This window comes from Mobula hypostoma, chromosome 25 (assembly GCF_963921235.1).
Source record: "Mobula hypostoma chromosome 25, sMobHyp1.1, whole genome shotgun sequence".
Taxonomy (NCBI): domain Eukaryota; kingdom Metazoa; phylum Chordata; class Chondrichthyes; order Myliobatiformes; family Myliobatidae; genus Mobula; species Mobula hypostoma.
In genome coordinates, this window is record NC_086121.1 from 19098050 (window position 1) to 19115955 (window position 17906).

At 38.6% G+C, this 17906-nt stretch overlaps 1 protein-coding gene across 4 annotated transcripts in view; it reads right to left on the minus strand.

Annotated features, from left to right (window-relative positions):
* Window positions 1-17906, minus strand: part of zgc:154075 (uncharacterized protein LOC556929 homolog) — a 243784-nt gene that overhangs the window by 92761 nt on the left and 133117 nt on the right. For all 4 annotated transcript variants that reach the window (XM_063033371.1, XM_063033372.1, XM_063033374.1 and 1 more), the window contains 3 exons: window positions 12040-12167; window positions 7417-7471; window positions 4377-4469 (listed from right to left, as the gene is read on the minus strand). In XM_063033371.1, coding sequence (XP_062889441.1) covers window positions 4377-4469; window positions 7417-7471; window positions 12040-12167 — 276 coding nt within the window. The remainder of the gene's footprint in view (window positions 1-4376; window positions 4470-7416; window positions 7472-12039; window positions 12168-17906) is intronic.

Sequence of the window (17906 nt, forward strand, 5' to 3'; positions counted from 1 at the left end):
TATATTTATCAAGGTTGAAGGATGATTTTGGACAACTGTACGTCTGTCATTTTAACCATTCTAATTCATGACAACTAGATATCTACATTCAGGAAATATTAAATTACTGAAAGCAAATTATTACTGGACCATAAAGGAAGATTTCATGGTTTAGTCCCCGATCTGTACTGATGTAGCTGATCACAGTAACTAATAGACTAGAGCATTTTAAACGGTCGAGAGAGAGATGAAAATCAGGCAGGTAGCTGCTTGTAAGTTGAAAGTCAGAAGGGGGCAGGGTTAGGCTCAGTTGTGAGGTCTCAACAGGATACATTAGTTTGCTGACACTTAGCATCAATAATTACGTGCAAAGAATGGCTATTGGGGCAAGTACCAGCGGATAGCCAGTATGAAACAATCTGTTCCTGCCCATCAGTTAGCTGCATCAGGTCAGGAAGGGAGATAAAATGAAGACTAAAAGAAAATAATTTTTGATCCACATGACTGTGATGATAGTTCACGTGCCACTTTGTTATCATTACACAGGCTTGCCCAACTATCACTTATGTGTGCTGGTCAACTTTCAGAGAGAGAACAGGCACCATCAGATATCTGATAATATATATATCAATAAATCACAGAGATGATCCTTCACTTGGACTGAGTTAATTGATCTCAGATTGGAAATAAGAATTTATTTTCAAGAGTGTTCTTTCCATACTTGGCCAGCTGAAGAAAAATAGTGAATTGCAACAAACAAGACAGGGCAAAGCCAGAATAGATAGGGCTAACTTTATTCTCCTGTGCATTGCAAGGTTGTAAACCCTGAAGTTTACATTGTGGCTCTTCGATCCAACCACTGTATGAATATATTATTTTCAGGCTGCAACTATTTATGCTGAGTGGGTGTATGGACAGCACATGCAACTCAATTCTGCATCAGAATTTAGAGGGATCAGAAAACATCGTATTTAGAGTCTGGCATTAGAAAGTGAGGTGCAAAGAAGGTAAGGCTAAGGGGCTGTGATGAAATTGCAAAAACATGATAACCTAGAAGTTTCAAAGGACTCTGAAGGGCACACGATAGGCACTACATCTGGGCACCACTATTTGTTTCCAAATTATACTATGGCTGAGTATGGGACTGAGGTAATAAGAGCCCAATGTTATGATGCTTCATAGATGCAAAGGGACATCAGGATTACTTTGATGTGCTGTGAGTTGGGGAGGAACGGCAGATATCTTTAACTTGATGGCCAGTGGCGGGGGGAGGGGGGGCAGTTAAAGTGTTCAAGTGATTCAGCAGATTGTGGATTTGCAGGACCAGAGAAGGTTGATGGGAGGGGGAATGGTAGCTGAATAATACAAAGTAAATGACTTTCTATTACAAAGGAAAAAGTGCTAGGCATACTCTTAAGGTGGACAGGTCTCCAGGATCAGATGGACTACACGCCAGAATCCTGACAGAGATTGCTGAAGAGATAGCTGATGCATTGGTTATGATCTTTCAAGAAACACTTGATTTTGGCATGGGCCCGGAGGAATGAAATATTGCAAATGTTTCTTCACTCTTCAAGAAGGGAGGAAGGCAAAAGAAAGGAAAATGTAGGCCAGTTAGCCTAACCTCAGTGGTTGGGACAGTGTTGGAGTCTATTATTAAGGATGAAGTTTTGGATTGCTTGGAGACTAATGATAAAATAAGTCAAAGTCAGTATGGTTTCTGTAAAGGGAAATTGTGCCTGACAAACCTGTTCGTTCTGCGAGGAAGTAACAAGTAGGTTGTCAAAGGAGAGTAATGGATGTCATTTACATGGATTTTCAGAAGGTATTTGATAAAGTGCCACACATGAGCCTTCTTAACAAGATAAAATCCTACGGCATTACAAGAAAGATAGTGGCATGGATAGAGGAATGGCTGACAGGCAGGAGGCAGCCAGTAGTAATAAAAGGGGCCTTTTCTGGTTGGTTGCAGGTGACTAGTGGTGTTCCTCAGGGGTCAGTATTGGGACTGCTACTTTTCACATTGTTTGTCAGTGATTTGGATAATGGAATTGATGGCTTTGTGGCAAAGTTTGCAGATGATACGAAGATAGGTGGAGAAGTAGATAATGCTGAGGAAGCAATGCGATTGCAGAAGGACTTAAGACAAGTTGGAAAAATGGGCAAAAAAGTGGCAGATGGAATATTGTGTTGGGAAATGTACGATAATGCATTTTGGTAAAAGGAACAATAATGCAGGCTATTATATAAATGGGGAGAAGGTTCAAACATCAGAAGTGCAGAGGGACTTGGGAGTCCTTGTGCTAGACTCCCAGTAGGTTAATTTACAGGTTGAGTCTGTGGTAAAGGCAGCAAATGCAACATTGGCATTTATTTCAAGGAGAATAGAAGATAAAAGCAAGCAGATAATGCTGAACAGAGAATGTCTGCAGATGCTGGAAATCTGAGCAACAAAAACAAAATACTGGAGGAACTTGGCAGGCCAGGCAGCATCTATGGGAAAAAGTACAGTCGACGTTTCGAGCTGACTGTATTATTTAAGGCGGAAGTTGAGCATTTCCTGATTGGTCGAAGGATATGGCGAGAAGGCAGGTGTATGGAATTGAGTGAGATCCGGGATCAGCCATGATGGAATAGCGGAGCAGACTCGATGGGCTGAATGGCCTAATTCTGCTCCTATATCTTATGGTCTTATAGATGAATTTATCTGATAGAAGCCCTAGTCTCACACTCTGGGAATATCAGGTTGTGCCGGAAGTAACTAAAGATGATGAAGCATTGCAGTGGCATAATCCTGTGTGGTATTGGCATGGAAGTTACATCCTTGGCACAAAAGTCACTCATCCGAGAATACCTGGTTATATTTACAGAGAGCTACAAAATAACTCCAAAGTGGATGCCATTGTGTTTTGCACAAGAGAAACAAAGATCAACTTTCAACTTCCTAACACTAAAAAAAACTATCACGTGAAAATTCACCTGAAAGGAAGAAGAATCTACCAGTTTTACAAAGAAAGCATGATTAGAAAATACCACCGGAGAAAGGTGATCTCCTCAGATCCTCGATCCAACGCAAAAAGAATTCAGTGACTTCATCACATTAACAATGGTGTGTATTGACACGTTCAGCTACATCCTGACACACTCTGACCCCTTTAGTTTGCCCACTTCATATTACTGCCACACATCACTCCTCAGACCACCTGCCCTCATAGTTACATTCGTCCATCTGTCCACGTGCATCCTCATCTATTCAGTCACTACTGACAAGTAACCTCATCTCTATGCAATTACATGCTCTCCATCCTTTTGTTCAACATATGAAATTTACAGTTTTAATTCATTGCTAAAGACCTGTCAGAAAACAAACATGACTACTCTGCCTTCCCAAATGTCACCTACTCTGAGAACACTAAGAACTCATATCGAGGGCTCACTGGCTCAGATACTTGTACTTAGGTGCCTTGGGCAGGAACTATACTACGGGTTTAACACGCTTCCTCACACAAGTTCCAGAGAGACTACTGGAATTCAAGTATGAAGGCATGTTGTTGGAGACCTTTGGAATGATATTGTGATTTATGAAGGGAATAGCTATTGCACAAGATATCCCATTAAATAGAGGGACACGGAAATGTGGATTCTGACTAAAATGCTCCCACAGTATGCCGTGGTGGTCAAAATACAGAGTGCACTAGCCAACAACATCTCAGCTGTCAGCAGCAACGTGAAGAAACTGCTTCTACTTCAGCAGTAGCCACATGGATTAGTCATGCAGGACTTCTTGGAAAATACACATTACTGCCTAAATGCACAGTACAATGTTAGATTGTTAAGTTTCTGTTATTTTTACTCAAATAAATATTATTCTTTGACTCCACATTCAGGTCTTGCACATTTTTGGTTAATGCTTGGCAAGTGACCTTTTAATTTGTGCAGAATGCAGAGACATGGATTGACACTGAACAACCAGGGACTGTGCAAGTTTAAGTGAATGATTGTGCTGGGGGAATAGTGCTAGGAAAGAAGAGGGTTTGGCATCCAAGTTTCAAAGAGATTTCTTCATGCAGACTGTGAACTTCAGTGATTCATATGCAACGTCACCATCCTTCCTGCTGATCTTACAAAGATTCTGTGCCCTCCACTTGTATCTCCTGTTAGTTTCATGTATACTATGTGCTATGTATTTTATGTTTTCAGTCAGCCTATCAGCAATTATTGAAAATGTTAAAGAATCAGAGAAGGTACACAGTCCCTGAACAAATGCATTGTGAAAGTTCCCCAAGAATTTTTTACACGTGCAGAAATAACACAGGAAGTCCTTCAAATGATTAGCATGCTTGGGTGATCTGGGGGAGTCTTTATTATCACATTTACCTATGGGAGGATCTACTCACATTCTTGACACCTTCCAGGTACAGCTTCTTGGCAGAGTATGGACAGTTCTGCTCCACAGCACAATTCAAGCATCTGGAAGCAGCACCCTGAGGCTTGATTAAAAAAAAGAGAGAGTGTTTGCTTATAATGATTTTACCTTCACTTACATAACAAGTTAACAGTATATAATTCAGCAATACTAGAACATGGTTAAATATAGTGGCATTGATACTTGCATAATGCAATATCTTTACACCAAATAAGTGAATTTTATATAAAATAATGTGGCTTGTGCATAGCTAGTTGATTAACTTCAATTCAGGCTCTCTCTGCATATTTTGCTTGCACTCACAAGCCCACAGGCATGTTTAATGATGTCAAACAGTATGCAAAATGCATAAGCAAATAAGCTTGCAAATGGCATAGGCAACTCACACAGAAGCAAGCATTAACAGAAGAGCTGTTTTGGTATTAGTTACAATGGAACCTTAACTGATCTTCTACTGTGAAATCTAAAGGATTCACTTTCTTCTCTCTAGTTTCTATTCTTTAAATTGTTAATGTTCACAGCCAGCAGCCACTGCTGTCACTCACGTATTTGACCAATCCGTGCATACTGGATCTCAGATTGTGTCTGTGATCAAATCCCTCACCTAACCCTCACTCAATCATGAGCACACATCTAACTAACCCTTAACTTTTTCCCAAAAGGGAAAAAAAAATCTATCCCTGATTATCTTCATCTCCAGACCTCCAGTCTTACCTCTGACCACCCCTCAGGTCACAATCCTACTAGCCCCCTGTTCTGATCCAACCAAGATACCTCATTGGTAGATACCTCATCTAGGATGCTGTCTAAGTTGCATGCCATCTTGGTCAATGTCTCCCATCCACCACATAATGTACTGCGTGGGCACAGGAGTACATTCAGCCAGAGACTCATTCCACTGAGATGCAACACAGAGCGTCATAGGAAGTCATTCCTGCCTGTGGACATCAAACTTTACAACTCCTCCCTTGGCGGGTCAGACACCCTGAGTCAATAGGCTGGTCCTGGATTTATTTCATAATTTACTGGCATAATTTACATATTACTATTTAACTATTTATGGTTCTATTACTATTTATTATTTATGGTGCAAATGTAACGAAAACCAATTTCCCCCAGGGATCAATAACGTAAGACTATGACTGTGACTATTCCACCAGATTTCCTTTCTGCTACCAAGTCCCTGTCTCTTTATATTCCCGACCATAATCCTCAAGCGGAAAATGCCTTGAATGTAAAAAGTATGCAAGGTCAGTTCTATCACCACAACACATTTGACTTTCTTAGGAACAGTGGAATTTCTAGTTTGTAAATTGCCCTTAATTTTCAAGTCTACCTGATAACAATTCACAGTTTCTCAGATCTGTGTAGAAGCAAAGGATCCAAACTTCAATGTAAGGTCTCTACTGACTCAGCTCTAAACACACTGTAACTGGCATCATCACTGATGGATAAATAAACAAAAAAAAATCCATAGTTGCATTATCATTAATCAGAGACTTGTTGAAAAATCAAGGAATTGGTAAAAAGTTTCAATGGGTCGCAGGACTAGAGATAACAAAAAAAAGGAGGAATAAAACTGATGCATTTACTCCGCTGGAAGCAGTCATAGGCCTGATGGTCTGAATGATTTACTCCTATATTGTTAGAAATACACAAATAAGTGCAAATGCAGACAAATGTTGTCAACAGCATTGGGATCAGCTATAAAGAGAGAAAAAACAACCAATACACACACTTGTGGCATAAATGTGATGAACAAATACTTAATTTTGATAAATAGAGTATAAAGAGATTTGTGATTTGCAACAGAAGGCTTTCATAGCCTGTGCGTAAATGTACTTGTACATATGACAATGAACTTGATTTGACTTGGTGTCACAAAGGAAGAAGAAATATTATAAAATGTTAATAAATGTTATAAAATTATAATGTTTCAATGAAAGAAATAGCTCCAACATGCGTAGATTAAATAATGCATATTCCCTCCCCTTTAAAAACCGACATATTGCCACTGTACAGTTCCAGTTTTCAATATTGCACTTCACTTCAATGAGCTAAATTACAAGTTGAAAGAGAAATTATTCAATCAAGCTTGCCGTCAGCCCAGAATGAAAGCTACTCTTGGAATTCAGATCAGCAAATGAAAGAAAATGGAAAGATCAATATTATTAGAGGTTCCTCCTCTGATTTGGCTTGGACTCAGCCGAACTGTCGATCTTCTTTTGTGTACTGTATATTCACTTGCAGCTAGCAACGTTTCAACAATCGTCTTGAAGAGAGACTACACCATTAAGCTTACTTACAAGGAGCACGGATAAGAATGTGTCTACAAACCTCACATTCACACTTCTGTGATTTGCAGTAAGTCAAATGATCTTGGTTGAGGCACAAATGCCATGCAATGCCTGCTTGGATACTTTCTGATTCATATTTATATATTCTGGTTCACAAATAATATAAATTCAGACAAATACTGTTAATTCAGTCAAGCTGCCCTATTCCTTTCATCCAGAAATATGGCACTATTCATAAATACTCAGTCCTGATGAAGGGTCTTGACCCAAAATGTTGACTGTTTATTAATTTCCATTGATGTTGACTGACCTGCTGAGTTCCTAAAACATTTTGAGTGTTGCACTCTGGATTTCCAGCATCTGCAGAGACTCTTGTTTTATACTGATTATCTAAGTTAAATGAACATCAATACCCAAATTTAATTACTGTTTTTGTGAACTGCCCTAATTACTGATCCTCATGAAATCAGCCAACTGGAAGCTTCCCATCTCTTACACTGTATTCTATTGGATAAGTTTATCCAGCACATGGTGTATATGAATAGCAGGAACATTTCAAGCAGAAGAAGATATGAAGCTATGGGGTTCCTAAAGAATTGCACCATAGATATATGTCAAATGGCTTCTTTCATCATCTTTTATCAAGCTATATGTCTCAGGTGTATGAGAAGCTGGTGTGCTAATTGATAACAATGTGTTAAAATTACCACTAACCTTATTTTCTTTGGTAAAGTGTGTGAGAGATCCAAATGATGAAACCTTGATGCACCTTAAGAGAAAAATAAAATGTGTAATTAAACACATTAAAGAAATGGAGCACGGTATTTTCACTCAACACACCCGCATTTTCAGTGATCTGCCAAATCCAGTGATGTAAATCAATAATTCAGATAAACATGAGTTCAAATTCCACTATGGCAGTTTGAATTATTTTTCATTATTCATTTATAAGATGTGGGGATCATTGACAGTGCCAATATTTCTTGACTGACTGAATATAAATTAATTAATTAAAAAACTGATAATAATGAAGAACTGGTAGCAGCTCAAAACTGATATAAAACTATCATTAAAAACACAATAGGCCCAATATCCTTAAATGGAAATTTGCCAACTATAACTGCCTTGCCCGTAAAAATGCAGTTATTGTTGCCGCCTCACAGCTACAAGGATTTGGGTTTAAACCTGATCTCAGGTGCTAATGGGGAATGTTTGCATGTTCTCTCTCTGTCTGTGTGAGTTTCCTCCCACATTCTATAGACATGCTGGTAGGCTGATTGGCTACTGTGAAATAGCCTTCACACTTAAGAATCAAGGAGGAGTTGTGAGAGAGAAGACAACTTGATGGGCATGTATAAGAGCCGACATTCATGTCAAACAGCAAAACCAGTATGCAACAGACAGAACTGAGCAACCTTACAATGAGCAGATCAGATCAAACCAGTGCAGTCCTATCACATTTAGTAATGAATGGCATTCGATGATTAAACATCCAGTGAGAGAGAAAACAAAGTTCCAAGAATATCTTTATCTTCCAGATAGTGGGCCTAGCACATGAGTGCTAAAGACAGGGCTGAAACATTTGTAAATATGTTCACCCAGAAATGATGATGACTTAAACGTCTTGACTTCCTCCGAGAAACTAGTCTGCAAAAACTTGATTCACTCCACATGATATAAAGAAATGGCTGAGGGCACCGAATATAGCAAAAGACAATTGAACCAGCCATCAAATCCATAGATTCGAGGACTCTAATTGTGTCTCTTCTCAAGCTGTTCTATTACAGCACTGTCCAACAATGTGTATAACTGTCCTGGAAGCACCTGTCCACAAAAAGCAGGACAAATCCAATCTAGCCAATTACTATCCAATCATTCTACTCTCAATCACTAGCAAAGTAATTGGACTTGAGCCAAACATGAAACAAAGAGCTGTATCCCAGTCAGGCGTGATAGTAACTGTCCTAGACATCAACGTAAAACAAATGCTCCTTTGGCTGAGCATGGCATTAAGCATTAAATTGAAGTTAATGGACATGCATGTTGGGCACCACAGTAGCACAGCAGTTAGCATGACAGCTCGGGGCATTTGGAGTTTTAATTCTAGCGCCGTCTGTAAGGAAACATAGAAAATAGGTGCAAGAGTAGGCCCTTCGGCCCTTCGAGCCTGCACCGCCATTTATTATGATCATGGCTGATCATCCAGCTCAGAACCCTGCACCAGCCTTCCCCCCATACCCTCTGATCCCCCTAGTCACAAGGGCCATATCTAACTCCCTCTTAAATATAGCCAATGAACTGGCCTCAACTGTTTCCTGTGGCAGAGAATTCCACAGATTCACCACTCTCTGTGTGAGGAAGTTTTTCCTAATCTCAGTCCTAAAAGGCTTCGCCTTTATCCTCAAACCGTGACCCCTCGTTCTGGACTTCCCCAACATTGGGAACAATCTTCCTGCATCTAGCCTGTCCAATCCCTTTAGGATTTTACACGTTTCAATCAGATCCCCCCTCAATCTTCTAAATTCCAACGAGTACAAACCTAGTTCATCCATGAAGGAGCTTATATGTTCTCACTGTGATGCGTGGGTTTCCTCCTGGTGTTCCGGTTTCCTCCAACAGTCCAAAGATCTACTGGTTAGTAGGTTAATTGGTCATTGTATTTTGTCTTGTCGTTAGATAGGTGAGTTGCGGGGTGGAGCTGTTTACTTGGCTGGAAGGACCTATTCCACATTGTATCTCGAAATTAAATTAAATAAATGGACTTGTATCTCCCATGAAAATGGTTGTCTTTGCTGAAGGCCAATCATCCCAGATCTAAACACACTATATGTGTCCCTCAGGGCAGCATCCTAAACTCAGCTATCTTCAGCTACTTCATGAACGGCCTTACTTCTATCCATGGGATTGCTCCCTGGTGAGTGAGTGGACAATATTTAGTTCCCCACAAAATGAACTAGGTATGTCTAGGTTCAGCAGGATCCAAACAAAATCTCACAGGTGTTCAATAAAATCTGTGCCACAAAACTGCCAATGATCACTTTCAACAAAGGAGAGTCTAACCTCCTACCCTTGATGTTCAATGGCATTAATATTACCAAGCTGCTCACTATCCCAACCCTTGACCTGAAATACAACACAAGAACTGTGGTCACAGTAGGTCACTGAGGGTGAGTATCCTGTGGCTAGTGACTCACTTCCTGTCACTCTAAAACTTTACAGTAGCTTTAGAACTAGAATTAGAATTTTTTTTACTTCTTACATCCATCTCACGAGGGAGTAAAAATCTTTACGTTGCATCTCCGTCACTATATACAAGCAACAAGGAAGCGAAATATGGGAGGATTATCGCCCAAACATAATTGTTTTGCATACATGCATGTACAGTCAGATACAATGTACTGTCAGATAAGCAATCAGATCAATGTGTATTGATAATTCTGATGGCCTGGTGAAAGAAGCTGTCTCAGAGCCTGATGGTTCTGTCCTTAATGCTCTGGTACCATTTTGCAGATGGAAGCCGCTAAAACAGTTTGTGGTTGGGGTGGCTGGAGTCCATGATAATCCTTCGGGCACTCTTTACGCACCTGGTGCTGTTAATGTCCTGAATAGAGGAAAATTCACATCCACAGATGGGCTGTCCATACCACTCTCTGAAGTGCCCTGATATTGAAGGTAGTACAGTTCCCATACCAGGCAGTGACACAGCCAGTCAGGATGCTCTCAATGGTGTCCCTGTAGAAAGTCCTGAGGCTTTGGGGACTCATGTCAAACTTCTTCAGCCATCTGAGGTGAAAGTTTTTTCACCACACAGCCAGTATGTACATCCAGGTGAGATCCTCAGTGATGTGTATACCGAGAAACTTGAATTACTCACCCTCTCAACTACAGTCCCATTGATGTCAACAGAGGCTAGCCCGTCTTCATTCCTCCTGTAATTCATGATCAATTCCTTTTTTTGACACTGAGGGAGAGGTTGTTTTCTTGGCACCACTGTGTCAGGGCGATGACTTTTCCTCTGTAGGCTGTCTCATCACAGTTGGAAACAAGGCCTATCAACGATGTGTCATCTGCAAATTTGATCAGCAGATTGGAACTGTGCGTGGCAACACAGTCGTGGGTGTATAGGAGGGGGCTCAGGACACAGCCCTGGGCGATCCGACAGGAACTCCAGGATCCAGCAGCACTCCAGAAACTAAGTGCCATCCAAATCATCCCTCCTTATAAGCATCCCATCTGTGCCCCTCATTTCCTCTAACAGTGGTTTATTGTTGCTGCAATCTCTACGACCTACGAAATGAACTATGTTCCTCATCTAGGCAAGTCTGACAGCAACTGCCAAACTCACATCTTCTATCACTACAAAGATCAAGGGCTACAGACACATGGAAACATCACTGTCTCAGCTTCCCCTTCAAGGCACAGATTACCCCAACGATATATTGCTGTTCCTTCATCATCAGTGGGCCTAAATCTATTAACTTCCATAGCAGCAGCGCTATGGGAGTGCTTTCACCAGAAGATATGCAAGTTCAAGTTGGTGGATCAAGTGAAACTGGGGACGGGCAATAAATGCCGTGAGTCCCACATCCTGAAAAGTGAACAAATCATACTCTCAAAGGAAAATACAGAATAAGTCAAGTCAAGTGAAGTTTATTGTCATTTAACTACATACATGTATATAACATATATAACCATATGATGTATACAGAAATGAGACAATGATTCTCCAAACCAGGGTGTAAAACCTAATATCTATTTTTACAAAAGTTATTATCTATTTTCTAAGTTTTCTTATTTGATTATTGAAAAATTAAATCACAGCAAATAATGTATTTGTGATTTGGATTCTACAGGTACTGCAACCAGAAATCAAACAACTTTTCTTGGAGTAAAATGGAAGAAAGTAATGGATTGTTGCTGTGCTTAAAAGAAGAAAAAATAATTTCTTTCTGTACTTGATGACTTTATTCCTCAGATACTGTGTTTGGGCAGCTTCAGTTTTCCCACCAGAAATAAATGTTCCCAGGAACTGATCATTCATCACATCTGATTCCGTTTACTCACTATTGGCAAGCTGTTTCATGAAAAACATCACTGTGTGCTTGATCTTGTTCATCCACCAAGGTTCAATCATGTGTTTTTCTCCCAGCTGTTATGTTTTAATAATGATCAGCAGGAGAAACACTCCCCAAGGATGGGGTGGGAGGTAAGGTAGGGGTGAAACTAGACTCAGCTAACTCAGCAAAACAAGTGAAACTAGGTTTTCTCCCCCTCATTTCAAATAGTGTGTGCGGCAATATAAATTTCCTTAAATGCATTCTTTTGCAAATATTTCACCTTTTTTCGATCAGGCTGTTGATGATGTCAATGTCATGGCAAGATTTAGCCATTAGTGAGAAGGTGCTCCCCTGCTCATTTCTCCAGTTCCCTCGCACAAATGAGTGTGCAAAGTGATAAAAACCAACCTAGAATACAGGAAATAAAATCATTCACTCTCACTTTAGTAAAACACTGTTGAAGTACTAAATGAATGGTAAGTTCTTAGTTTTTTAATGGATCGATACTAGCTACAAGTAATATTGTGTGACTAATAGGAGCCCAAATCAGATCTGCTGATCACACTTAAGAACAAAACAGAAGATAGCCTATGTTAACAGAAAGGTAAAATAATGCACAAGTTAAAAGTTGTAACTAAAAACTGAACAAGTCCTAGATTTTGAAAAGCATTTTAAAAGCTACTGGAGTCAGGCATCCTCATAGAGATTATTTGATTAGCTGTTCCTAAAAGCTGCCATGGGACAAAAAACCTCCTATAGGACAGTACAGTTCTATTCGACAAATCTTACCAGAGGTGCTCCACAAAAAATGCTGCAGGAAAATTTTGAAGTATTAATTTATGGAAATCAGACAACAGAAGGCACATGGAGTCATGGATTTGGTCCCCATTCACATTTAGCATTCATGCCTTCTCTGTTGGGTACATAAGCGAGAATTTGTGCATTGGGAATTCGACTAAAACTAGTAGTGTATTGGAAATTGCTCTCTGTGCTAACCAACAAATGCACTGACCATAAAAGGAAAAGGACAGAAAACCAACAAAGATTAAAGAAAGGGACAATTTCAGTATAAAAATAAAACCAAATGATGGAGGCTGAAAAGGAAAAGAAGTGGGGTGTGCAAGAGGCAAGTAAGTGAAAGGTTATAAAGAAAGTGAAAGTGTGTGTAGAAAACTATTCACAAGAATTCTAGAAAACAAAGGCACTAAACAAGATAGAGCATAAAATTTCAAATTTAATTTACAGTCTATATTAATTTGCCAGTGCACCAATGATGTTGCTATAATTTCATGTGACTTTCATATGAACAAAATAGCTTCCTTCCTTGTGGCTTGTTAAATACAGTAAGCTTTCATTTGCCTGGTATTTATGTATCTGAATATTCATGCCACTGGCTAACCATTTCGAAGAACATTAAGCAATTTCGTTTTTTTTTTCAAAACCATAAATTTGAATTTGCTCTGATGTGTTCATGCACTGTCTCCCATTAGTCTGCTGCACAGTAGCCGGTCTTAATCACTTGTACATGTTTACAATTGGTTCCAATTGTAGTTCATAAGCTGTACTGCATTTCTTCCATCTATGTTGGATAAGAATAGATATGAATAGACATTTTTAGTTTATTTATGTTTACATACAAGGGCAGTTTGGTTGTAGGTTGATTAGCAACAATGTCCTTTGTGAAGATTTGGCACTTCATATGATGATAAGTAGCCCCTTGACTTATTTTTCTATATTTTGCCTTAATATTGGTTAGCTCTAAAATACAGAATTGCAGTGTAAAACACTGTTATTTAAATAGGTAAGAGAGAGTTTGACATCTTAGTTAAAGGTTTATGTAAAATGTTTTACATAGGAGTGAGTGATGCAATTACATTAGCAAACAATTTTCATGCAACTGGCTCCCCCTTTCCCCATCAATGCTGTAAGGTTATGAGTAATGAATTGTTCATCAACAATTAATGTCGAAGCTTCCGGATGCAACATGGTCATTCAGGTGGCGTACAGAAACCTACCAATAACTGAGAAACCTCGTATCTTCTGGATTATATTTTTTAAAGAAAAGATTAACTTTTTTAAAAAATCGACCATTTTATTGTGCTTTGACTAGCACCAAATCCCTGCACTGCACTTAAGTATAAAATACCACTATGGATTGGAAAATATAGCAACTCGTGAGAGCACGAAGAATAAGACTGCTCAGTGACCATGTTTCATGGCTGATTTGATCTTGGCTCAGCTTCACTTTCCCCTTACCCTTGAGATCCCTGCAGTCCAAAAACTAGTCTGTCACAGCCTCCATGGTTTTCTGGGATAGAAATTTCCAAAGATTCACAAGGACAAAAATAACTTTCCTCATCTGCCTGAAGTGAGCAACCCTTTGTTCTGAAATTATACTCCCTAGTTTCAGATTTCCCCATAAGAATCAACTCTCTGCATCCACCTCGTTGAGCTCATTTGGCTACTTTTTTTGTTTCAGTCAGACAAACCCTCTTTCTTCTAAAAGTCCTTTAATCTTAATTTTCCCAATCTTTCCTTGCAAGTTGGCAGCGATCATAATGTTTACTTTCCAAGAATCAGCATAATACATCTTTTCTGAACTCCCTATAATCCATCCAGAAACAAAATTACCAAAACTGTGCAGAATGGTCCAGTTGTGGTCTCAGCAAAATCCACAACTGTCAGCAAGACTTCACTACTTTTCCACTGTATCACTTTTGCAATAAAGGCTAAAGTTCCATTTGCCTTCCTAGCTACTTGCTACACTTGCACAGTAATTTTCTGGTTTTCATGTACAAGAATACCCAAATCCCTCTATCCAGAGCATTGTGTTGCCTCTCTCCATTTAAACAATATTATGTTTTTCCATTCCTCATACTTGTGGATAACTTCAAATTCCGTCACATTGTACTCCATCTGCTAAATTTTTGCCCACCCACTAATCTATATCTATGTGACTCTTTGTGCCCTCCTCATAATTTGTTTTCCCACTTAGCTTTTTACTATCAGCAAATTTGGGTCCTCAGGAATGATTTCTGTGAAAGAAAGATTATTGACTAACATTTTGTCTTATGACTAAAGATTTTCACAGGGACATTTAAAAAGGGTCAAGAGAGGTTGTTCATTCCAATCTGTCCTATTCAGGTATTGTAAAAGAATTCAACAACCCTTTAACCCAATCTTTAGACCAGCGATTTCCTGATATAGGTCCAACAAATTCCCTATCATGCACCATTAATTCTTGACAGCAGTGACAGCCCTATTGAAGGTAAACCATGCAGTTGGATTTGTGACTTTACTCTTAGGCTTAAATGGATGAGTTCTACTCCATGCATGGGACTGTTACATAAACTACATTAACAGTGAACTGCAGAGTACTGCATCCTATAAATAAGAAACTGTGGCTCAGTCTTCCATATGGCAACAAGGACATGGTAAAGATTTCATGGCACTATTTGAAGTTCTCCCAATGCTCGATTCCCCCTCAAATAATTTCATAAAAATATCTGTACACTATTTAATAATAACTTATTTATAGAGCACATTTCGTACAAATGATGTAGTTTGGAATCAGGTTTAATATCACTGGCATATGTCATAAAATTTATTGTTTTGTGGCAGCTGTACATTGAATGCATAATAATAAAAACTATACATAAGAAGAATAAGAAATACATTTTAAAAATTGAATAAGTAGTGCAAAAAGAGAGGAAAAATTGAGGTAGTGTTACATGGGTTCATTGCCCATTCAGAAATCTGATAGCAGTGGGGAAGAAGCTATTCCTAAAGTGTTGAGTGTGTGTCTTCAGGCTCCTGTAACTCCTCCTAGATACTATCAATGAGAAGAGGGCATGACCTGGGTGATGGGAGTTCTTAATCATGTTTGCCGCCTGTTGAGGTATAATATTTGGAAGATGCTGGACATCTTTACTTTGTGCTTTACAATGGGATAAAGTGCAAACATAAAAATAAACGGCAAAATTATGTTAGTTAAAAGCAAGGTAGGTTTTGAGCTGGCATTTAAAAGATTCAACTGTGACTGTATCCTTTATAGTTTCAGGTATTGAATTCCATAGTTTAGGAGCATAGTTAAACAAAAGCTGCCAACTTTCTTTTGAGGGAGTTTGTTGAAATTTAGGAGACCGGTAGAAGAGGACCTGAGATCTGACATATTTATAATCAGTATACATACTCACGTAATAGAGTAAAACTCTAGTGATGCAGCATATTTGGAAGATTGATGGTGCCATACTTACAAATTTTCCAAACCATTCAATGTTGTTGTTTATTACTCTAATGCACTTTTGACACATTTTTTTTTCCTCTAAGATGTTACCTTGTATTATGATAAATGAGTAATTCAGTAAAGGGAGCATAAGAGTAAGTGAGTAAAAAGGGAGTATGGAAATTAGACTCAGGTGAGTGGGAAAGAAGTGCATGAAATATGGTTCTAAAGAATGGAATGGAAGAACAGAAAACATTATCTTATGAGTCAGATGACAAACAGTCAGGATTTCCAAATGGTCAGCCAATGGATTATCAGAGTTTTACTGCATATAAAGTATCCAAAAAGATTCTTCTTAAATAAAGGCTTACAATAACACATTTTAGTTGGTTTGGTGGGAGAGGAAGGCAAGAGTTTTGAATTTCAAAATATTTGCTGAAGTGTTTTGATGTTTAACAATAGCCAAAAGATGATATAAATTGATTAATGGACAAATTTGAGCATGATGTGATTATCTTCTCAAATGAATAGCTAGATATTGAAAATCAATAGAGATATTTATACCTAAAACTAAATGGTTACAACATTAGTTTAACTTAAAAAATATTTTGTCTGTAATTTTAAAATATAAATGATCTTAAATGGGATATATAACTGTTCATACACAACATGGATACAAAGATCCAGAATGAAATAAAAAGCAATTGCTAATTGGTTTATTATAATTACATGTACCAAGATAGAGCGAATGAACCAAAAACAAAAATCTTGATGCGTTCCTCTATGAAAATGATTGTTCTGGAGTCTGTTAGAGTGAGTTGAAATACCTCCAGTTGTTGGTGACATAATTGAAAGTGCATAATTGAACCCAAGAAACAGGAACAAGGATAAGCCACTGAACAATGTCGAGGCCTAATCTACCAGCATAGTCCCACTTTCCTGCACTAACTATATATCTTAATCCTCTTCATATCTGAAAGTCCAAGATGGTAGTAATGTGATCTTGGTTTTCAATGCCCCAGCCTGAATATATCCTGTTAATAACGGTTAACTTTTTATGTTTTCATGAGCTAGCCTCTCATCTACCTAAATGTCAGGAAGTATAGGCCCCATCTCGGGAATCAAATATGACAAATCTTTGTTACATTCTGATTATCAGAAAAGTATCCCTCCGTAGGGAGAAAGGTCAGGCCTGTACATAATATTCCAGATTGAGTCTCATCAGGATACAATAATTTCAACAGTACTCTAAACATTCACCTCATATTCTTAGCTCAGATTTCCAATTATTGAGTGTGTGTATATGAGTAGGGTTTTGCAAATGATCAGAAACAAGAAGTCTATGCATTATAAACACAAGAAAGATTACGCATTACACAAGTGTTTTTAAAGTATGTATTTATTTGTTCACATACAAACCTGTAAAACAGTTTGCTGAAACACTTTGCATAAATCTGTATGTGAAGTACAGTATATTCATATAATGTAAATTTAGTGATTTGATTTGAAATAAGATTAATAATACTGTGTATTTTGAAATTAAAATGAAAATTCAAATGTTCTCATTATTTTAGGTGTCGACATACAGATGAGGATTTTCACTTTCAGGGGAAATAGGACAATTTTATTTTAACAAAATTAAGGTGTCCCCCCCACACACACACTGTAACACTGGAAATGTTGAAATGCTATGCCACCAATATTGACTCACCACTCACACACACTGTTATCACATCAACCCAAGCCTCGAGTGTCAGGAATAGACTCAGTCTTTCACAGCCAAATCTGAGTCTATCCCACACACAGTTACCCACACCAGTGCACGCACACGCACACACACACACACACACACACACACACACACGAAAGGAAAGCTGGAAATCAATTAGGAGCAGGAAATCTATGTAGATGCATCCCAACGC